The sequence below is a fragment of the Kogia breviceps genome, chromosome 5 (genome assembly GCF_026419965.1).
Source record: "Kogia breviceps isolate mKogBre1 chromosome 5, mKogBre1 haplotype 1, whole genome shotgun sequence".
Classification (NCBI taxonomy): Eukaryota; Metazoa; Chordata; class Mammalia; order Artiodactyla; family Physeteridae; genus Kogia; species Kogia breviceps.
In genome coordinates this window covers 95,859,546-95,882,954 of record NC_081314.1, presented here as the reverse complement: position 1 = coordinate 95,882,954, position 23,409 = coordinate 95,859,546, and the positions used below count along the sequence as shown (strand labels likewise).

General features: G+C 39.6%; 1 protein-coding gene across 17 annotated transcripts in view; it reads left to right on the top strand.

The window, feature by feature from the left end:
• Positions 1-18,183, top strand: part of BBX (BBX high mobility group box domain containing) — a 292,190-nt gene extending 274,007 nt beyond the window's left edge. For 16 of the 17 annotated variants that reach the window (XM_067034713.1, XM_059065491.2, XM_067034701.1 and 13 more), the window contains 3 exons: positions 5,712-5,909; positions 7,940-8,126; positions 12,314-18,183. In XM_067034713.1, coding sequence (XP_066890814.1) covers positions 5,712-5,909; positions 7,940-8,126; positions 12,314-12,401 — 473 coding nt within the window. In that variant the 3' untranslated portion in view covers positions 12,402-18,183. The remainder of the gene's footprint in view (positions 1-5,711; positions 5,910-7,939; positions 8,127-12,313) is intronic. The other variant, XM_067034712.1, reaches the window with a different exon arrangement.
• The last annotated feature ends 5,226 nt before the right edge of the window (positions 18,184-23,409 follow it).

Here is a 23,409-nt window from a genome sequence, read left to right as displayed (position 1 = left end):
GCAAATTCATTTTACATGGCCAGAAAAAAAGGAAACAACTTGAGGGTTGGAAGTTAACCAGTAACTTAAAGTGACTTTTTTTGTTATTTATTTTTATAACATCCCCTACATTTACTTGTTCAGGTGGTGACTATGTGCTTTGTGAATTATCTAGGCCCTTTACTCCATCCTCTTTCTCACCTATGTCCGTATCATTGCTTATTAAAACTTTACCTTGGATATTATAAATATATAAGGACAGAAAAATGAAACCATAATCAGGACAGTTAGCATGTGTAGGCTATCCTGGGCAAAGGTTAGAAAGGAGTTGTTTGTAGCTGATGTCTATAAATGAAATATTGACTCAACTGAGGCTTCACAGCTGTTAGCCACTCCTGGCTTCTGTTAAAGTGGATGACTTAAAGTTCACTATCCTTTCTTTACACCACCCTGAGTATAATTAGCTTTGAATTTTTTTTCCCCAAAATATTAGAAATTTTCAGGTGTTTAGTAATCAAATCTGAGGTTTAAATGCTACGCTTATAATCTATTTTAAGCATTCTCCCCGTGCTTTTAAAATTCAAAATCGCTAAACCACTTCTTGAAATTTTGGCAGATCATAAAAAAAAGATTGCCTATAGGCTAGAGTTAAAGTTTTCAGATAAACCAAGATGACCTCCCTCTGCCACTGTGTTTATCTTTCCACCAACTTATGGTGACATATGTTCATGCTTAAGGTAGAGGTTTCTAATTGTAGTAATACTGATGGTGATGATTACTATATTGCTTTGTGTTTCCAGAGGGCTTTCACATATACGTTTTGTGAAAACTAATCTTAACAGCAGCTCCAGTCAATTTAAGGAGACCTTATCAGCCCCAAATACATGATAAGGAATTGAAGCCTGACGAATGTAAGCAGGAAGGGAAGAAACCAGCACTAAAGTACACTGGCCACTGCAGTTTTGATTTTTCAGGTGTTTCTGGATAGCCTTCATTTGTTGAAATTATAAATGCTGTCTTACAAGAAAAAAAAAACAAAAAACCTAAACCTCAAACTAGGTATGTCTAAAAGATTAGTTTCTTTGCAGTACATAAATCTGATTACAGGGGAGAAAAATCTGGTTTTCTAGTTAGATTTTGAAATATGATCCACACACTCAGGCTAACTTGATTTCTTTTCCTAAGTTCAAAATAGTTGCTTTATAATTTCAGCAAGGTCCCCGGGATCTTAAGTGAGGCTCATTCATTTGATTCCTGTGTTCCATTCAGCAGTTAACTGCATTTTCAGCTCATGGGAGACTAACCCATGGCAATGAGATTCCAGACTTGGCTATAATAATTGCAGTGCAAGTTTGACTCCTGTAGTTGGCATGTGAATTCATGACTCTGGAGCACTTTAGTGGCCTCCTGGAGTATAGTACAAGCACAGTGCTGCTTTCCCAAAAAACTTACTCTACATTTTGGGAGCAGAGTTTGGAAAACAAGATAGTCTCTGATTGCCACATTCCTAATGTTGCCCTAGGAATCAGCTTACATTATCACCCTCACATGATATGCTCCAAGTATGTTATGATTATTGTGGAGTGTAAAAATCAGCCCCGTGGACTTGTTTGGTGGTGCTTGGGTAGGTTTGTGTGTTCAATTACAAGCCCAAAGAGAAATGACTGATTTGTTTTTAGAGGGCAAAAGCCTTTCTTTTCTCACATTTCCATTAGTTTGGCAGGGAGGGCAAAAAAAGGAGCTGCCTTGCTGTCTTGGTATACAACTTTAGGCTCTTCCCCTCTCTGAGTTTTTTTAAATTTCCTGTCCCTCACCACTGTTGACCTGAAACTAATAGACTGCCAGTTATTTCTCCAGGAAAGATGGGTTTATTTGGGATCAGCAGAGAATACAAATTTGAGGGGTACAACCATGGTGTGCAAGTCTTCATGAGGTCAAGGGAAGGAGAATTTTATAGGCGGGAAAGAAGTAGGGAAGGCTATGGTAAATCAAGTCCCTGGCTTTTCATTGGCTTGAGTCCTTGCCAGGAAAGAAGAGAGGAGTCTTTGTTTTTCTGTGGGGCTCTACTGTCATCACAGGGCGTGAGAGCTCCCCCTTCTGTCTCCTGACTCTATTTAATTGAGGTTTCTGTTTATTAATTTTTTGCACCACTAAGCCTTTGTTTTGGATCTTGCAGGTTGGTGGGGAGGACAGTGTATGCAAATTTGAATAAATTGTGTCCCCATAGACCACAATTTCTACATATGGTCAGGGTCCCTATCTGAGATCCTTTTGACCAGCTAGTCTGGAGAGGATGATAAAAGAAGTTTCTCTTTGCTAATGTTGCTGGACTCAGATCTGCTGTTCTGTCCCAGACAATTATAGTTGACCCTTGAACAAAGTGAGGGTTAAGGGTACACCCTCCCCCTTCACCCCCTTCGTCAAAAATTCATGTCTAACTTTACAGCTAGCCCTCCAGGCCCTCCATATCAGCAGGTCTACATCTGCAGATTTAACCAGCTGTGGATTGTGTGGTACTATTGTATGTATTTCTTTAAAAAGATCCACTTATAAGTGGACCCGCACAGTTCAAACTTGTGTTGTTCAAGGGTCAACTGTACTTCTTTGACTTAGCCTTACCTGCCTTCCCCAATTCTCCTCTCCTAGGAGAGGGTTCTCCCTGAGCACTGACCCTGAAGACTGTCATTGGTCTAGGCCGCCAAAAAGGCAGGATGTTCTAGGGGTCACCCATGGGTCAAAGCATGGGGTAGACTCACTTTAACCTTCTCTTCCTAACCCCAGCAAGATCACATTACATGCGTTTCTCAAATGTGGATGATCTATAGGCCCTGTGATTACTTCTTGATCTGACAGTAGGTTTAGAGAAGACAACATATAAAGGGTGGCATTGCCTCCTTTCCAGTGATTTATGAGAACTTCCAATGCATTCTCCTTTTTTGCCTCTTTCACTTGGTCTGCAGCCTGATTCTCTCAGTATCTCCCAGCCTCCAGACCTCTGGGACTCGATGATCACTTGTATCTATCAGCCGCCCTGCCTTTGACCCCTTGGCTCCTTGTCTGCTGGTTTCTGAGCTTCCCCTAGTCTCAGTCTGCCTTAAGGCCTGATTCACCTTCCATTTGCAGTCCCTTTGCATCCATCCCCTTGGCTTCATATTGTGTTTTTATCAATTCATCTGGAACACACAGGAAATGAGTAACCCCTGAAAAGAAATTAAAACATCTGAAGGCTCACCAAAAACAAAAACCTAACAGTCCTAGTGAAGGGAGTACTCTTCCACAGCCTTGAGACTCTGAAGCTGGCTAAGGAAAACACTGGCCAGGACACTGATTCTAGGCTGTGTGGCAAAATGAAAAGAATTTTAGGGCTGGATGGCTCCTTTAGAGCTAATCTAGTCCAGCTTCCATCTTTACATGAAGAAACTGAGACCCCTGGTCCCACAGTTAGTAAATTAAAAAGTCAAGAGTAGAACCTAGGTCTCTCTCTGACTATGTTATTTCCATTATCCCTGGTCTTGTAGAAACCAGGTCATCTTTCCCAGCCCTCTTAGCCCTTTTCTGGTGTCCATGCCTTTTCTTTGACCTCCTTGGTTTTTCTTTCCATAAGCAGTAATTTGAATGTAATACATACTTCAGCTTTGGAATCCTGCTGTACCCTTATCTCCACAAGTTCTGGATTTTTCTGGGAAGAGGTTCATGCTTTTTCTGGAAGATTCATCTATGATTCAGTGATCATACTGGAGAGATCACAAGTTTCCCCCTGTAATCAGAAGGGACAACTGATAGGTCTGGATAAGAAACTAGAATTTTGAAGCTTGTGAATATCCAGTAGAGGTTGCTGTAAACTCAGACTTTGGCCTCTTTGTATAGGAGGCTTTGAACTTCAGGGCTAATGCAGAGTCATGAAACTCCTTTGGAGTGTTTCTAACCAAATTATCTTTTCATTTTGCTGGTAGCTTTTATTGAAGTTTAAGTGTAAAAAAAATTTTTTTTAATGCATATGTACTACCACTGGCCTATGTTAACTATCAAAGTATAAATAACTAAAAGACTGTTTGACCTGGGTATAGACCTACAACTTGAAAGGAGCCTTTTTCCTAAGTTTTGATTACTTGCTTGAAAAAAGGTGTTTGGGAGCATTGCCAAATAGTTTTTGGGTTTTTTTTAAAGTAACTGTTATCTTAAGCCTGTCCACACACAGCTATCTATTACGCAATAATATGGTAAGGCCAAGACACAAATCATGGTATGATTTCTGCTTTACATCCTTTCCCTTGATGTAACTGAAAAGATTTCCCACTTGTTTTGGAATAGAAAGCCTGGAATCAAATGCTTGAGGGCAAAGATGTTACTAATTTATAGCCTCCTTTCTCAAGGATGTACCTAAACCCATTAGGGAGCTATATTAAAAATTTTAAATGAAACCTATGTAAGTGTTTATACCAATAAGTGCCTTTTTTCACACCCTGAATTGTTCTCGCGCTTTTCCTTTTATTTTAGCTTTTTTTTTGTCTTCCCACGTTACATATATTGTCTTATTTCCAGTGTCTACCTTCGTATCCACCTTCTTATGAGCACCACCAGGTATCCTCCAGGTTAAGTTTGCACAGACTTTGTCATGTCAAACAAACATGACAGTGTGATTTCCTGAACCACACTCCCCCCTTTCTTTGTCAAAAACAATTTCTATGCCTGTGTTAAGAGATTGGATAGTTAAAAAATGGAAAGATGCCTCTTTCTCCTGCCCCAAAGCCCTTAGGTCACTGGAATAAAAACAGTCCCAATGAGGAAACGCCTACAAATATATACTCCTAAATGCTTGTTGTACTCACATCTGCATATTCTTGTCTAAATTTAAATTAAGGGGGGAGGGGGAGAGACGAACTCCTAAGGAAATGAGTAAGAAGAGACACAGCATTCCCAACCCATTTGAACTGGGAGCAAAGTCTTTGGTGGCAAGTGTGTTCCTTACTCTTGACACAGTGACTAATAGGGTACAAGTATGTGCTATTAAATGATTTGCTGGTGTTATAGTTAAAATTAGAGTACCTAAAACTAACCTTTCGGGGTGTCCTGCTGAATTATCTCCCTAAAGCACGTTCGCCTGGTCCTAGAATTCAGCCGATGGGAGAGAGTTTCCATAGGTGCTGGCTTCATCAGTGTTTGCCAGGTCCTTACTGAATACTCAGTGTGCATAAAAGAAAGTTTCTTTTCTCATCAGTCCAACCTGGAGATTGAAAGCAAGTGTCCCAATGATAACTGTAAATTTAAGAAGCACATACTTAATCTCAGTATCCTCAGAAGAAGAGAAACTTCTTTTATCATCCTTTCCAGACTAGCTGGTCCAAAGGGTCTCAGATAGGGACCCTGACCACATGTAGAAATTGTGGTCTGTTGGGACACAGTTTATTCAGGTTTGCATACACTGTCCTCCCCACCAACCTGCAAGATCCAAACACTTAGAAAATATTACTCCAATGGCCTCTTAGTTAAGTATTCTATTAAAATATAGAGAGGGCATCCTATCCCTCTGTACTTAATTTATCAAAGCACACATTTAAAGAAATATTTGTTTAAAAGTATAGTCAGTATTTCTTTTTTCCATCAATACTCTGAAAACTCTAAATGTAAGTTCTTGTTCAGATAGGTCAGACATTTAGAAATGTTTCCTTCCCAGAGCAACGTTGGTGCCTTGTGTTTTTGTGTGTAACGTTATATGGTTTGTCCTTTTTCAGCCATATTTTCAGAAGACAAAAACACCACAGAGCCTGCTTATAAGGTTAAAAATGCCCCATCCATTCCCAACACTCCAGAGCCAACAACAACGCAAGAACCCTTGGTGGGCAGTCAAAAGAGAAAAGCAAGGAAAACCAAGATCACACACCTTGTCAGGACAGCAGATGGCCGGGTATCGCCAGCAGGAGGTACTTTGGGTAAGACAAGGAAGCTTTAAACAGAGATGGCCAGAGCAAGCAGGTGACCATCAGGGCCACAGTGGCCAGAAAATGACAATAATCCAACAGTGGGTCCTCACTGAAAAATGGGTCTGTTCTGTCAGTCTGGTCACAGTAACATTTTCTCTCTCTGGATCTCCTTGAGAACTGGTTTCCTACAGCGTTCTAAACATACATGTTTTAGTCCATGTTTTAAAATCATAGCTCTTTTCCCAAGAGCATATCTGGAATCCCTAGGAAGGAAAGGTAGCTTTTAGAACTGTCAGCTACCTTCTCTTTCTCAGCATGCACAAAAACAGTCCTAAGTAAATTCCCAAAGATTCGAGACTTTTAAAAATACTGGATGAGTCTTTGTCCATGGCTCACTTTTTAAGTCATTACAAACCAGATCATCAGGTATTTAAACCAATGAATTAAGAAAGCTGAGAAAGAAAGCATCCAGCATTTCCTATACAGCTGATTCAGACCACTAAGGGAGCCTGAGAATGCTTCTGGATTTCTTGATTCTCTGGGCTAATCCCTAACCAAATATTAACTTACAGTGAATTTCTCCATCTCAGTCTTGGCCTGTGGGCTGTTTACTGTTCCTGGTGGCCTCTGTGGAATTGCCTGAGGGGCCCGGCTTAAGCGAGTGACACCGAGCATCCCCCCCCCTCATATCTAGGGGTGGTACACCAACTAAGTATTAGTGGGCTTAGCTGCTGCCTTTCTGCCTTTCAGTGCCTCTAGCATCTCATTCTATCAGCTCTGAAGGAGGTGTTCCCCGCCCCCCCACCCCGCCTTACCCTAACCCAGTTTCCAGAAAAAGGTCAAGCATCCATAATTACTTCTATAAATAGCTAAAAAAAAAAAAAAAATGTTTAAATGAATGCTTTTTGAGAATATTTGTAAATAACTGATTTAGGTTAATCTAGTTGTTAGACTTATTGTATGCTGAGATAGAAGTCATTTAGTGAATTTTGTGCACTTGTGTTTTGCATATGTAGATTGTTAAACCTTAAAGTATATTAAAGACCCCCAATTTTACTGTCGTATACGAAGTGAAACTTAAAGAGGTGGAATTTTGTTTCATAACACATCAAACCACTAAGTAGGATGAGGAATAGAATCTAGTTTTCATGATATTTAGTCCAGCGGGCTCCTCTCTCCTTCCCTTTCCACTCTGGATTCTGCTCTGTGATTTTCACATTGTATAAATTGTTATAGCCTCATTTTTGCTTGTAGGAAGAGTGAAAGATTTTAGAAAATATTCCCTTTTATGTAGAAAAGCATATAGCACTTCATGTTCTAATATATGACATTTACAGCCTTTATCAATTACTTTCTGTAGTTAAAATGTTTTATTATAAAAACCATGGTAAAGATTACTCCTCTTCCTCTCTAATGGCTGTATAAAGTGTACTTATTTCCAACAAATGTACTGGCATAGCATTTCAGCCACCTCTTCATAAATACCAGAGGGCCCTTTGCTTCCTTTCAGTAGGTCTTCAGAGCAAAAAGAAGTTTAGGATCTCATTGGAACTGATTAATCTCATTGGGATTAGTTTAGTCCATCCTAAGTGTTGGTAACATAGCATACTGAATGCCCAAGGTGCATAGCAGGGCATGCTGTGGCTTCATCAGGAATGTTTGGTCAGTTGAGTTTTTAAGGGCCATTTTACAGCATCCACTGGGCCCTCTGCAGAAGTCCCTTGGGTTTTATTTTGGCCACGGTCCATTTTTCCCTCTTTCTCTAAGACTGACCTATTCTTTGTTCTTGGGTAAAACACAGCTCCTCCTCTCAGCTTCAGGGCATGGTGCTGCCCATGGTTGCAGTTGAGCTTAATAAAAGAGTTTTATTCCCATGGAAGAAGAGATTCTGTAAAAGCCTTACTATTTGGTGGATGACAGAAGTGAACAGTAAAGCATATTAGCTCATTTCACATTGTCCGACACTGAGTTTTCTCTGTGTCCCTCCTCTGGAGAGAACAGAGCGATCCCTCTCGTGATGAATTTCCTTTTCATTACAGATGACAAACCAAAGGAACAACTGCAGAGGAGTCTTGCTAAGGTGACCGAGACAGGCTGCAATGACGAATGCTCACACAACCGGGAGGCCACGGAGACGCGGAGCAGCACCCCGGAGATGCCAGCCGTGTCTGCGTTCTTCAGCCTCGCTGCACTGGCCGAAGTGGCCGCCATGGAAAATGTGCATAGGTTAGCAGTGGGAAACCTCGCTGCCCGGGGATCCTGTTCAACTTCACCCCCTTTCACGGAACATGGGTGGAGACAGTGATATGGAAGCCCAAATCATCCTTTCTGATGTGATTTGTGATATTTTTCACAATGATTGGGGTTCGGAAGACTTGTTCACGAGGTGTTAACAAAAGTATATATACTATTTAGCCGTGTGGGAAAATATAAGGGAGTATTGCCCACCAAGTGTTTTACTTTGAACATAGTATTATTCTGTGATTAAGCTTCATTTCTGAAAAAGCCTGAGAGAGCAGAGAAGCAACATTATCTAATCATTAAAGCTTTAGAGTCAGTTCTCAGACCTGAGTTTGAGTCCCACCTCTGTCACCTGAAAACTGTAAGGCCTTGAGCAAGATCATTCACTTCTCTATCCTCTGTTTTTTCTTTTATACTATGGCTGTAAGTGGTTCTCATTTCATAAGAGATGTTATATAGAATAAATCTAGTGTCCCAGTACTGGCACATGGTAACACCCCCATTGAGGATGGCGTTGGTGGTACTAGCGGAAGAAAACAGTGTGGTTCAGGAAAAAGAGCATCTCAGCATCTGACTCATGGAAGGCAGAAGGCCTGGATTTTTCTTCAGCTCTCTGTGTTTGTTAAAAAGTCTTTTATTTCTCTGGGCCTCAGTTTTCTCATGTTCTGTTTAGCATAACAGTATCCCCAAAGAATCACAAAGTTGTAAGGATCAGATGAGACCAGATATGAAAGCCTTTTGAACTCAGTGAAGCCCCACAGAAAGTATATTAAGTTCTAAGTATATAATTGGGTGTTCTGCTACTTAATGGATCCTTTGGGAAGATAAAAAAGCCTTTTGTAAATTCAGGTATTTCTTGTTTTTATTCAAAGTGGATTACCCACAGATGAGTTCTTTCTTAGGTTTTCAGTCTTCAGTCCAACAGAGCCTGAAATCTACCCCAACGTGTCTACCCATCTGTCAGGCTCCATTCTCCTTCACATCCAGGTTTAGCAGACCCCAATGGAAGCTTTGTTTGTCTCTTGCTGTTTACCTGTCATATTACAGTTCTAGTGCTTCCTCACAAACAGCCTCTATATTTTTCCAAGAAGTCACATTCCTTTTCATCTGTACACTGCAAGTGCCTAATAGCAAGTGAACGGTGACAGACGTTGTTAAAATCTGCTCAGGTCTCTGAGGGAGATAATGCACAGACACTTCTCCACTCGTGGGGTTTTACAGTCGAGCACAGAGGACAAACTCATAGCACAAGTAAAAAGAATTAAAAATATGCCTGAGTGCTATTAAGTGCCCCCATAAATTGTGGGAATAAGAGGTCATGTAAGAATTCAGAGGCGGGTCATAATCCAGGGCTCAGGAAGGGCCACCACACAGTCACCTTTGCTGCTGCCAGCGTCCCCTGCTGAGCACGACTGGTGACACCTCTGCTCTGTTAACCAGCTGCCCCTGCCCCAGTGACTTCCAGCTGCAGCAGCAGAAAGTGGCAGCAAGCCTTTCCACTGTCACCACCACCTTCCTCTCTGTCCTGCGGTCACATGGAATCGCTTACTCCTGTCCAGATAAGCCCACTTCTTGCCTTTGTCCTCCTCTCGGGTGAACAGCCTGTCTATCTTTTGTCCTCTTCTCTCAGTCTTCCTCCCGAAGTCCTACACACTCGCTGTGCACACCTCTCTTAGACCAGCTGCCACACTGGGTTGTAGTTATTTGTTGATGCATCTGTCTCCTTCCAGTACGCTTTGAAAACAAAGCACTGGTTTTATTCTTCATGTACACAGCTTCCTTAGTTCCTGTTACACAATGGACGAATGAACCAATGAATGGGTGAATGAATAAATGAGGTGTTCTTGAGAATGACTGCCTAAGTTAGCTAGCAGGCATAGAAAAAATGGTGTGAGTAAAGGTTCTTTTTTTACACCTCCCGTTAGCAAGAAAAAATATTGCCTATTAGAATTTTACTATCAACCTAACAAATGGTTAGTGTTCTTACTATCTAGACAGACAGCCTTGGAGAACCTTAGTTGTAACTTCAGCAGTTAACCTGTTAAAGCAGAGCTCCCAGCCGTCCCTCCACCTGCAGGCTTAATGTAATTGTACCTGGGTTGCACATCAATTAATTATTGCTTAGGCATCAGCTAGTTCATAATTTAGAGGGTGGTTGATAGAGTTAGGGGTAAACATATATTACCTGCATTCTTGCCACAAGAAATCTTAATATTGGGTTCAGAAACCCAACATAGAAAAGCACTTTTACAGAATGCAGGTAGTAGGAAATTGGAATTAACCTTTGTTGAGAGCCTGTTTATTTACTAGGAGGTTTATGAGGATGGAAGCTCATTACTTTTATTCTTAAAATCAGCTCTGCCAGGTGCGTCTTTTTAGTTCCATTTTAATGATGGTACAGGTGGTTAATTAACTTGCTGAGAGCACACAACTAAGCTTGAGTCAAGATCTGAATCCAAGTCTTTGAACTTCATTGTCTTTGCCTTTGCTCCAGTGTGCCACTTAAGCAAGCATCTGTCATGTCATAGAGATTCATGGGGAATCTCACCTGACCTTCCCCTGGGAGCTGGAACCATCACTTCGTGGCAGCCACATCATGCTCCTACATCCTTTTCTTTTTCCACTGAGTAAGCTGGGCTTTCACCCCAATTTCTCTCACTCCCTCTTGCTTGCTGGTTTTTTTTTTTTTGGCATTGTACTTTTCATCTTTCACTTTTTTTTTCTTTGTATGTTTCCTTTTCCAATACTTGTTAAAACTTTTTTTCTCTTTTGTAATATTGTTACATATTCAATCTTAAAAGTAAAAAATAGCATTTTAATTTCATCTTTCTTGAACAAAGAGTTGAACATATTGAGTAGTTGGTTCGTACAGCATCCTCACATAAATAAACAGATTAATCCAGAGGCTTGATTATAACACGTTTTGTTTTTCTAAATTCCTAATATCTTAAGCTAAGTGATCATTGGATTCTAAAATCCCTAATGTAATCTATCTGTATTAATTTTCTTTTTTGTTCATCAAGAAAAAGAAAATTGGATATAGTTATGGAGAGATACAATTTGAATTTTAAAATAGCCCCTTGTATTTCACGTAATCTGAAGAAGATACTGTATTGAAACGGTCAAACCAGTGAAACCACTGCTGCTCTATCCCTTATTTTCAGCACAGTGCTGTGCATTACAGACCATCGTAGGCCAGAGCAATGAGTATGCGTTGTTGAGGCTTGGGAAACCTATTAGGAAATGTCAAGGAGGTGTCCAATCCTATCTTTTTAGAATGAGCAGCTCTATAGAAAGTACCGAGAAATTTTCTTATAACCATGAAGTAAATCATATTTTTCCTCCTACTCATTAAACAACAAGCTGAGTGAAAAATAACTGTCTGATCTACATCTGTTTGATGTAGATCCAATCCAAATGATAAGAATTTCCATGAATTTTTTAAAGTCTTGTCTAGAGTTCTTTCTCCATATGTGTTGATTTTGGCCCAAGTTGACTGGATTTTCTCACACACTAAAATTCAGAGTTGGTACTTGCCTTCTTCCCTGTGCATTCTCCCTCCATATGCCTTTGAGACTTCTCTTTCGTTAGGGGGGTTTCAGTGTTTTCTTTCCATTCATTTTTGAAGTCACAGTTCACCTCTCTCTGCAGAGGCCATCCCTTTTATTGGCCTTAAGTTTTGAAATCGGGCTTATTATTATATATCTCAAGAAACGAGCCTGAAGGTTATCGGTTAGTATAGGAGAGTCTTCTTCCCCTCGGGCAAGTCAAGGAAAGGAATGTGTCATTTTTTTAATATAAGTAGATCCAGAGGAAAACTGTCATCCTAGAACCATAGCCCTTGACTGAGAGTTTTCCACTTCCTGGGAATTTCCCCAAATCTGTTGGTGCTTCAGGTTTTGTCTCTACATAATGGAGGTGGTTGTTTGGGGTCAGAGTATGTTGTTGAGTTGTATGAGAGGAACTGAGATAAGAAATCCTTAAAAAAGAAAAATAAAGAAGCTTTAAGAATAAAAACAGTTTTAATTAAACGGTATAAGTAGTTAAGTCAGTCGTAGCTATTAAACAAGGTATATTGGAAAGCTTTTGTTGGTCATTCATCATCCTCTCCTATTTCTGATAATGTACTCTCAAAAAGTGATTTCTCTCTTTTTCTTCCTCTTATTTTACAGAGGTCAGAGATCAACTCCGCTCACCCATGATGGACAGCCAAAAGAAATGCCACAGGCTCCTGTACTTATTTCTTGCGCTGACCAGTGAGGCGCCCTTTAATTGTAAAACATTGTGCTTTACCTACTACCCTAGCCTTGTCTTTACTGAGAGATGCTAGTGAGTCCATGTGGTGGAAAATATAAGACTGCAAACAAGTGCTTGTTGCCCTACACGGCCCAGATTCACTTGAAGCAGAAGTTGGCACCCTGGGCCAGTTTGTTCTTTCAGAACCCAGAGTCTTTGAGGGTGATGTTATCTGTCTGATAATGAGCAGAAACGGGGTGATCCTAGAGCTTTGCTTTCTATTGAAGGCTTTTGATGGTAATAGGTGGTAACTTGGTAAAAGGCTGCCTTTACTGTAGCTCATCCAGCATCTCTTTTACCAACCAGAGAGTGTGAAACTAGTTTCGTATATTACCTAGTTATTCTTTCAAAACAAAAACAAAAAACAAAAAAACAAAAACTGACACACTGCACTAGTTATTATTAGATATTCTTAGTCTTTTTTGTACATGGAGATTTATGTTCTAAGATGGTTTATATAATAGGTTATACCTACATTTATATTGTAGAATAATATTAAAAAGCCTGTTCCAGAGACGCCCAAGCAGCACGGGCAGGCAGATGTACCATTGTTAGCGGTGTATGCTCGGCCTCGTGGTCCATATATTCTGCACTTTTATATTTGCCACCAGAGTGGTAGTTTGCTGGCAAAAAGAGAAAGAGAGAGAAGAGGAAAAATTACAGTTCTTACAAGCAGAATTTTTTCATTAGCCTTGAGTGACCAAGAAGAATTTGCTTGGGGCAAATTGTGGCGAATATTTTCCCAGACAGGGGAAGAGTCCAGCAGATTACAGATTACTGATGTTTTCATGCCTTGAGGATTCTTTTATTTTTACACAGGGGTCTGAGTGACCAATGGATCGTTCATACAGACAAAAATAGAAAAATATTATTCAGAAGTGACCTTAGTATTACTTCACTATTCAGAACACATTGAAGACACACACACACTTCGTGTAGACTTTGAGCTACAGACCTTTTACATCCATCCCAGACAGACTGGACGGGTAGCAATTGCTATGCACAGCCTAATTGGCACTGCAGGTTTTTAGAGCCATTTTGAGTTTTTGTGGTTACGGAGGTATTGATGAGGGAGGTGTGCCTGACCAGAGTGGGACTCGCAGTTATAGATCCACCTGCAAGTTTCCTGTTTCCTTTTCATGTTTTGTTGCTTTTGAACATAAAACCAACCATACATATGCCAGTGCATGTGGATTAACTGGCTTAGAACATTCAACATATTGACTCCACCACCTGACATTCACAGTATCTTGTTTCTTAGCAACAGATGCAAAGTGATAAATCAAAATTAGTCGGCGGCTACAGATTTTACAGGGTATTTGTTCCATAGCACAAAGTATTTCCCCACTCTTGCATCACAGCACAAACTACCAAATTTTAATTGTTGGAATCCAGCAATAATTTTTACTGGTTTTCAAACTGGCGGAATTTTGATAGTGTTAGTTCAAGTTTGAAACTTTTGAATTAGATCTCTAAATGGTGACAGTTTACAAGGTTTTATCTAGCTTTCTTATTTATACTTGACTGAATTGTAATGATGATTTTTTTTCTAATCGTAATTTGACCTAATAGCCATACAAAAAAAAATGACTCTATTAGTACTGACTAGGTTTAGCTTTTCACGGTTGTAGATATTACTTCAGTTTCGGTGCTGGAAAATATGTACAACATACTAACAGAATTGAAAAAGAACAGAGAGATTTGGGCTTTTTTTTTTTCAAAGCAGGTAAAGAGGGCATCAGGGCATTGGAATGGTGTCCTCAAAAATACATATTCCTTGTGGGCATGGAGGAAAAAGGAATTAGTAAGCAAGGTTCATCAGAGGCAGAAGCTTAGCCCCATTCACATAGAAATAAATCAGGTGAGCAACCCCAGATTTTAGCATGAGATTTTTACTATGATGCTGTTGTATTAATATTTTCTAAATTTCGAAACACAAAGTGAATGTTTGAAAATTGCTGGGTCCCAGTGTTGGTGGCTGTTGGAGTTTCTGGACCACTTGCTAGCAGTGATTTAAAAATTATAATTAGCTAAAATCCAAAAACAAAACAAAACAAAAATTGTTTGGTGCAGAACATGCACCTTGACAATGGTACTAACTTGTTATTCTCTAGAACATGTTAGAATAGGTCTATTTTTGCCAGTGCCCTCTCCTCCAGTCCTCTGATTACATTTCACTAGAGTTCCTTAAGAGAGTGCTGTATATTCATGGGACCTTTTTTAAAAAGAAGCAAAACAAAAGATTACTTTTTTCTATGTGATTAATATATCTTACTTGATCTGCTTTTCCTAAACCTCAGTGGCTTTTCCCTTAGGCAGGGGTTGGGGTGGAGGGCAACCTACTGGATACGACTGTTTTCAGATACTTTAGAAAAAAAAAAAAAAAAAAAAACACCTTTTTGTAGACATGCTTAATTTTTAAGCGGTTAGGCACTGAGAGTAGCAGAAATCCTGCAAAGCTTTATAGTCTTTTAGACACTCGCCTTGTCATTTCTCTGAGTAAAGTCTTGATTTCAAAAATAGTGCTTTTCTCATGCCCTGAATCCACTGGAGAGGGGTGTTGGTATTTTCAGGTAACAACATTTGTTAGCACAAATATTGCAGGCCAACATGTAGTACCCTCCCCCATTTATCATTTTCATTTCACTTCTCTCATTCTTTTTTATTTTGGAAAATCATATTGCTATGGTGTGTTACCTTAATCTGCCAGCAAACACCATCTACACTAACATTTGTCCCACAAGCATCCTCAAGAGAAAAGTTGTTGCACCTTATGTATATCTCAAGCAAACCAAAATATGATGCTCTTCTGCTTTTGTTTTATTCTAAATTGTTGTATCATATCTTTCTGAAACCATTCTGAATCTAGTTGAAATTATCAATATTTATGCTTTTAACCTTAATTTCTGGATTCAAACCTGTATATAAATCTTTTGAAAAAAATTGTCCTAGCCCTTCTCTGTGTTGCTGGAAGTGGATGATTTAGTCTCAGATGGAGACACAGTACTGTTCCAGTTTTCTTTAGCCCTTTATTTATTTAGTTATTCTGGGTATTTTCCTATGTAATTTTGAAGTGTGTAGAGTATATTATAGTTACTGAAGCTGCAGCTCTAAGAAGCTGAGTGAAAGAGAGAAAATACTGTAAGACACCCTTCTTAAGTGTTTATTTGTTTGGATAACTGTAATGAGGCCAGGAAAAGGAAAAAGGTCCCACAGCCACTTTGAAGACACAGGTTCTTATCCCCAAACTAGGTTAGTTCCCAGATTTTAGATCAAAATGGTGAATTCTTTAAAGCCCTCTTTTTTTAAAGGATATATCATACCATTGTAATTCTGACAGTCTTTTCCCCCAAAAAAATATATTTATTTAATTCTGTCAGATGAGCTTTCTACCAGTGCCCCCTCAAAGCCTTGCTGGACTCACTCCCACGTTATCACTGTTATTATAGTTCCTGCCATTAAAACTGCTGCAGAGAAAAAAAGTGATGGAACACTATGAACAAAAAGGAGCATCTGAACTGGTCTGGTGATTTAGAATCCAACTTGTGTAATCCCCGTCACCCTCTTATCAAGTCAGGTGCTACTCTGCCTGAGTCATAGAAAATTTTGTTTGCACTCTGTAGTCCTTGGCTCATCCTCTGGAAATGTTTGCACCTATGTAAAATCTCAAGCAAATTATAAATCGATACAGCACTAGGAGTAAGCTGAAAACTGAATGACATGCTTTGTTTATACAGTTCCGGGGGAGGGATGGGGAATATCAAGTAACTCTGTTCCAAGTTTGGCATTTGGCATTAATGTGAAGCAGTGGGACCATGCTGCCTGCTAAACTACTGTATGAATCCTAAGTGTTCTGGAGACCAGCGGCTGAAGCCTGGAGACCAGCGGCTGGAGGCTGGAGGCCAGCATCCATACAGCAAAGGGGAAGTATCGCCGCTTCATGGGGGAAAAGGAAGGAAGTCGTGCAAGGCCTGCAGTCATCATTTGTAAAGGGAAAGTCGGGGTGTACGTGATGCTGTGAGAAGGTTCACCTTTGATTGCACTGCTCCACAGAGCCCTCAGATAAGGCCAATTCTAATGGGCTACCTCGGCTTTAACGGTTAATTTCAGTAAGTCCTGTTTCAAAGGTTTGTCTTTTTTTGCTTCTACCTTCAGTGCCACTGTTTTCCGCTGCAGTGTTTTGACTTCCCAAACCACCTTCTCCAGAGAGAACAATGTATTGCTGAAAATGGGCAGTAGAAGCAAATGCTCTTATTACATTTGACCTATAAAGTATTCAGAGTGACTGCTAGGTGGGAATTAAAATTTAGCTTTCCCCACGTAGGATCTTGTTTTGCACCTTATAAAGAGTGTACTAATTGTTAATTAGGTGTTGCTTTTATTTATACAAGCATTCCCAAAGAATTAGATTTGGATTTTGTGTTTGAGTTTGGGGATTTTTTTTTTTTTTTTTTTACAGTTATCTTATTTAGATTGACTAACATCATACTTACAATAAAAAAAGAAACAGTTGTTCAGTTCATCTTACCAGATATGTCTGGTGAAGTATTCAGGGTTTGATGGACTGCTTTGCTTTTATATAGTTTGGAAGTGATAGCAAAGTTTATTATACCCCATATTAAATGACCTTGTCCTTTTCACTGGGGACATTATCTTACATTTTAGAAAAAGAAGCAGCAAAAGAGTGAACAACAAGACAAGTACATCTGATTCCTCTCATACACCCCCATCTGTGCTACACTTTCCTTAAAAATATAAATATACATTTTCTTCACACATACAAAAAAGTTTCCTCTCCTGGCCAAATTTTATTTGTGGTGGTATGATATATATTAATAATTGAAAAGAGGAAACCTTGTACTTAGAAGTTTGGTGGCCACTGTTTTCTTGTTGCAGTCAGTGGTCAAAATCGATCCTGCCCTTAAATTGATCTTTATGCACAGAATTAGTTATTGTGAACATTACTACTCTTTCCAAAGATTTTCTAATAACTTGGGCCAGAACTGGTTACCGAGGAGCAAGGACCTAATTCCATGCCTCCACACCCTCCCACCGCACCGCACCGCACCACACATCTTACCTCACAAGCTCTAACCTAAATCACAGAGGCACTCGTTTCGTGGACTAACCATGACCTCCCCTTTCGGCCCCAGGGGGGTGCTCACGTCCCCTGACACCTCACTTTAGTGCCTCAGCTCGTAGTGGCGGAACTGGGGTGGGGGAGGTCTGTGATCTGGAGCTCAGCACATGCTCGGCAACATGTTTCTCATTTCCTTAGCACTCATGTCTTGCTCTCAGGAATCTGTCAAAAAGGAATAAAAACCACCTGAGAGTACACATACCAGATTATGAACTTTTCCCATAGGTTTGAATTGCTTACTTACCTGTCATAAATTAACCACAGCTTCATTGGACCACCAGGTCTTAAAGTCTGTTGACAGTTTTCAGCATGACCGAATCGCTCATTTTTTTTTGCTTTCAGAAATTGGCTTGGTTCTCTTTAGAGTTGGTGTAAACATGCCATGTAATAATTGATTTCCACTTAATGGTACAACAGAATTATTGCTTTCTTAGATGTATGTGTAGTAAAAGTCAATATACACATTTATATAATTTCTTTCTTCAAAATCTTATACTTAATTTGATATTTCTAAAAATTGCACATGTAAGTCATGTGTATAACATGCTAAAGTACTTTAACTGTGATCTTAAAACTGAATAAAAAATATTTAATAAAAATTTGAAATATTTTAAAGATATTATTCAATTTTTTTTTTTTTTTTTTTTTTTTTTGTTCACACTACTGGCCATAGTGTATGTGCCTTCAATATACCATATTTGCTAAAAACAGTAGGGAGAATACTTTAACACAAATAAGACCTTTCAACTATTTTAGAATACCAAATGATGGTCTCCCCTAAACTTTACCTGAGATTCACCATTGTATGAGCAGCCTTGGTTGCTTTTGCCTAACGAGTGGAGCAGAAATCAGCCCTACAGAAGAAGGAAAACATGCTTCAGTCTGCTGCGCAGGAGGAGAGGCTCCTTGGGAAAGTGTGACCTGCCTGAGCGTACCATCTTTCCCCAAACTATAATAAAAGGATGGACATAGTATCGTTAAGACTGTAGTATAAACTCAGGCCTCAAGTTTGGTGAATATGATGTTCCTGAACCTTAGAACCTTGGATATGCTGCTTTTTTTTTTTAATCCTTTGGATTGGCACACAATTGTGCACATGCACGCACAGTGTATAACTACATATATAGTATAATGTCACAGCCGTTGCATTCAGACAGACTTGGCTCCAAAGTGTGGCTCCACCCATTTACTGCTGGGTTTCTTAACCTCACACCTCACTAACCTAAATGATGGTGGTTAATAGTAACTTCTTAACACCACTACTGGGATGAAAAGGAAATATATATGAAAATGTTGGCATGGGGCCTGTAACGGAAATGCCCATGAAGTGGTAATTTTGACTGTATTATATTTATTCCAACTGGAAGGTTGATATGTTAGTGTATTCAAAAGAGATGCTAAGTATAACTTCGTCTTCAGAATGAACTAGGGTCCTGATGCCTTAGGGGTAAGCTGTTTGGATTTGATGTTGTGGAAAACTCACGGTAGGTTAAGTTCACATAGCTAACTCATACTTGTGTATGTAGCACTGTAAGATATTTCTGTAAAATCTGTCTGCCTAATTAATTACATTTTCTAATACTCCAGCACACTTCCTTTGGATTATAGAGAATAAAATGTATTGGGGGAATATAAATTCTGTTAGGAAAAAGGGTGATAATATGCATATGTGTGTGGTTTTATGACCCTACATATACAATCACATCTGTCCTTTCGGGTAGAACCTGAAATCTCTTGCAAGGAACAATAACATGGTTCTTATCAATAAGTGAGCTAAAACTAATACTACTGACTCTATTCCATGAATATTGAACAAAGGTAAATTTGCTGATCATAATGTATCGGAAACCTTGTCACCTTTTCGAAATATGGAAATTTTCAAATATATGCAAAGATAGAGCGGCTAGTGTACTGCATGCCACGTACCCATCACCCAACCTCAAGCACCTGCATTTCCTCAATTCCTTCATCTGTATTTCACCCATTTTCCTCCATTTCATCCCCCAACCCCAGATACGTATATCCCAGAAGTGTGATTTCATGTATAAATACTTCAGATAGTCTTTAAATCAAATATTTTGATATGCATAAATATTCATTTTAAGTATCACCTCCTCACGATTCCAAAAGTATGTTTCTTGTCCAAAGCAAAAGGAATTCATGAGCCACAGCACTGCTGGAGTGAAGATCATTTGGAATTAGAAAATGCTGTTCAAATTGGGTATCTCTGTATTTGACATTTTAAATTTACAGTTTCTAAACAGAAAGGCGGCCTTTTCTTAGCATGTTATTTATGTAATTTATTTAGGTCTTGCTTTCTATGATTTTGTTGTAGTTAATGTCTAAAAAGGCCCAAGGGCTAAAACTTAAAACTATATAAAACTTTTATAAACTTCCTTTGTCCTTTACACTTTTTCCCTCCAACCCTGTCCCTGCTGCATTTTCTGTCTCAGACTTTTAAGAGTGAAATCTGTTCTTGTAGGGGAGAGGTGGAGACAAAATTTTAGATGAACTCTGCAAGGCAGGTTGCCAAAGACTTTAAAAATCTGCAGTCCTGGGTCAACAGGCCAGAAATTAAAGCATAAAGTGAAATCCCTTGCTGGAAGAGATAAAATGATAATTCCTACTTTAAGTCTCATCTACTCAGCGATCCCTTACCCTAGAGAATTTCACAAAAGGTCATTTTGTCTCAGGATTGTGTATTGCAAAGTCAGAAGAGAAAATGTGGGGATTGAAAGTTTCTTGAGAATGACAGAGGATGAAAGGGGGAAAGGGAAATTTCATACAAACAGGTCTTTAGAGTTCAGTGTCTAAAAGTCAAAATGGTTTTGAAGCCAAAGTCAAATGGTTTTAAAGCCAGCATGGAAATATTTCCAAGAAATATGCTTGAGTATAATTTCTTGATTTTTTTTCCACTATTGGGCATCTTATCTGTGTTGCTTATGAAAGACATTAAACAGATAACAATTCATATCTTCCAGAAATAAACATGAAAGCACTGAAAAAATACATTAAAAACAATTAAAATACACTCAGTAGATACAAAAATAGGTAACAATTTGCCATCTAATATGAAGCAGCTATTTGAAAAATATTTAATAGAAAAGCAAAAGATATAATTAAAATTTTTTTTCCTTGGAGATATAATCTTTGAGATAAATACTGGAGAAGTTTAGATGGAGATTTACAAAATAACTTTAAAGTTTCGCTTCTCCCATACTGTATCTTGGCTTAGGTATTTATAGCAATATATTAAAAATGAAAGTGATACACTCTGACAAGTTCTCAGAAATCTAAACCCCTCTTGTAAGTGGAATATGAAGTACTTAACACACCAATCGTAGCCTCACCTGTATTAAACCCGTATTGTGTATCAGTCAAAATCAAAACTGTGTTGTTAGAATAAAACGCCTTAAAAACAGTGCTTCATCCACTTCTCTGTTTCAGGGCCCATGAAAATTAGTTCACCTCACTTGTTTTGGCTCCAGAAGAGTTCTTTACCCATATGGCACGCCCATTAAATTGCTGTCATGCTCTTACAGCAATCCAGTCGTTCCGCAAATCTGCGGTGGATGCCTGCTATTGGACCGCTAAGCATCAACAAGACAGTCTTCTGAGGATATATAATCTAGTGGGGGTTAGAAATGGTCCACTGAAATACAACAGAGATGAGGTTGGGCATGGAAATCAAAGACTGTCAGAAAGAAGTTACATATAAGTGCATGTGAAACTTGATAATCTGCATTTTGAAGACTAAAAAAATGGGTGTGTTACTGTTCTACTTTAAAAGAATAAAATTTAATTTCTCAGGTCTCTGAGAATGACAAAAATGTGATAAAAGCCTTTGGGGACGATCCATGATGCAGCATATGTTTCCTTTATGTGTGTCCCAGGGTATGGAACCTCCCAGCTATGCTAATTCCAGGACTGATGTGCAGTTAGATAGCACATCGGCTACAACCTTGCCATGATGGCTGGAGAATATCCGAAATTGCAAGGTCAAGCAGCACAGTGTAAGCATTTGGCCTTAGGGTTAGAGAGGTAATCCTGGAGCCAGATAATATGACTCCCCGACTTTCTTTTCCTTCTCCGTGGGCTATGCATCTTTTCCCTATCTTAGTCCCAGCTCTTGCATCTTGCTGAGGCAGCACACCTTCCCACTTCCACATCCTCCATACTCAAAAGCTCTTTTCTGTTTTCCTTTTCTTTTTTTCTTCTCCACTGAGAATATCTGTAAGGTTTTTATGGCTGGGTGCATATGACTCAAGAAATGCTTTGCTCCAAGGAACTGCTGGGAAAGATTCTTGTTTTCTGATGTGTGCTGCCACCATTTCAATTTGGATCTCAGTCGGGCACATGAGTCTTTGGCTAATCCTCAGCCTTTAGAAAGGAAGAACCTATTCTTACCTAGAACTCTTCAGCGTTACTTCCCGTGTATTGAAGGCCATGAATCTAACTTTTAAGCTAATTATTTACCTCAGTACGGCCAAATCAAAATCCCCATTGTAGGGATTGATAGTTAAAGGAATTCCTTAACTCCAAAATCATCTGCTTTAGGAATTAAGATTATCTCTTAGGTATGGAAACTGCCTTGTAATTTATGTCTGAATTCAGAAGAGTTCTAGAACTTTAAAGAGTTGAATTCAAAGTTCATCAGGCCTCTGTCTGTGGCCCCCAAAGGCTCAAGTCAGTGAGATCTGTGTTGCCTAAAAAGTCTTCACTGGTCTTCCTCTCACCACATCCCAAAGGTCTGACTTCAAATGAGTGGGTCACATATGGAACAACATTTCCTGAGTGGCTAGCGGGTGCCGAGGACCATGGCTGAAGCAACAGCGAAGACGAGGGTCTTCAAACGCTGGCACCAGCCCACCTGGGGTGACACCTGAAATTCGAAGGGGAATGCAGAGGGGTTGTCTCTCTCAGGCATGCCACAGCCCTCCCTAGGGACACCATTCAAACTGGAATCGGACCAAGATCTTTTTCTTCTGTGTATGGGCATTTATCCATGTGGATTACTATTTTGGCGTTCCTCTTTCACTCCTACACACACATCCAATATTCCATATGCCTTCTTTGAAAAAAAAACAACTGGTTGTCTGGTCTGGCTGTGCACTCTTCTCTTCCGAGTCGCCTTTGTGTGACATTCTTGCCTGCTCCCCCCACGACCTGCTCCTCAGCCAAAGATCTATTTTAGACGGAATCTGTCCCAGCTTTTGAGCCTACCGCAGACAGCAGCATCGGTAATTGGTGGTGGCGGGATGAACTGAGTCATAAATTAGCTGACAATAATATTTCCTGGGGAAGAGCAGCCCTTCACCTGCAGCCAAAGACAAGGCAGAGCCAAAGAAGTGGCAAGATTGCACAGCGGGCGGGGCCCTGGGAGATGCCCGCGTCACGGAGCAGGGAACCGATTTTCCTCAGCGGCTCACCTTTCCCTGCTGAAGAGCGCTGACTGCCATCACAAGCCTCCAAGTCTTGGAACAGAGCCAAGTTTTCTGAGCTTAAACTGCTACTGATAAGCAACGCGGTTTACACTTCTTGGCCCCTTTTCTTTGCGTCCTAGTCAATTATATATTAAGGTTAAAACTTTTTAACTTGAATGTCAACCTCATATGAGCTTAAACCATTTACAGATATACCTCAGAGGTATTGTGCATTCGATTCCAGACCACTGCAATGAAGCGAGTCCACAAGAGTTGTCTGGTTTCTCAGTGCCTATACAAGTTATGTTTACACTATACTGTAGTCCATTAAATGTGCAAAGGCATTATGTCAAAAAGAAAAAGGACATACCTTAATTTAAAAATACTTGATTGCTAAAAAATGCTGATC